The sequence below is a fragment of the Propithecus coquereli genome, unplaced genomic scaffold (genome assembly GCF_000956105.1).
Source record: "Propithecus coquereli isolate 6110/MARCELLA unplaced genomic scaffold, Pcoq_1.0 Scaffold246, whole genome shotgun sequence".
NCBI classification, from domain to species: Eukaryota; Metazoa; Chordata; class Mammalia; order Primates; family Indriidae; genus Propithecus; species Propithecus coquereli.
This window is the reverse complement of record NW_012148019.1, coordinates 2084836-2085166: the sequence shown is the minus strand read 5'-3', so window position 1 is coordinate 2085166 and position 331 is coordinate 2084836. Positions and strand designations below refer to the sequence as shown.

Below are 331 nucleotides of genomic sequence, written 5' to 3'. Positions count from 1 at the left end.
CAAAAAAGAACACAGAAGTGAATGTTTAATATGCACTGAGTTCACAGAATTCAAAACTTTCAGACCCTGAACTTTCAACCTTAGGAAACACTACAATATCAATACACTGAAGTCCTAGATGTAATAGTTCTGATAGACAGAGATCTGCTTCTAACCCTCTGCTTCACAGTATATCTCAACAACTAACTAGTTCTCTAAAAGCCCTAAGACAATATGGTCTTTGAACTTAAGATACCTAATATAATTGGACTTTGAACTTCTGAAAAATCAGATTCTCACGTTAATATTTTTAAACTCAAATATTCTATGGCAAAATAAAGTCTAAAAATAG

At 32.0% G+C, this 331-nt stretch overlaps 1 protein-coding gene across 1 annotated transcript in view; it reads right to left on the bottom strand.

Annotated features, from left to right (window-relative positions):
- SOAT1 (sterol O-acyltransferase 1) overlaps positions 1-331 on the bottom strand; it is a 69076-nt gene that overhangs the window by 11851 nt on the left and 56894 nt on the right. Inside the window, exon 6 of the mRNA XM_012646527.1 lies at positions 280-304. Coding sequence (XP_012501981.1) covers positions 280-304 — 25 coding nt within the window. The remainder of the gene's footprint in view (positions 1-279; positions 305-331) is intronic.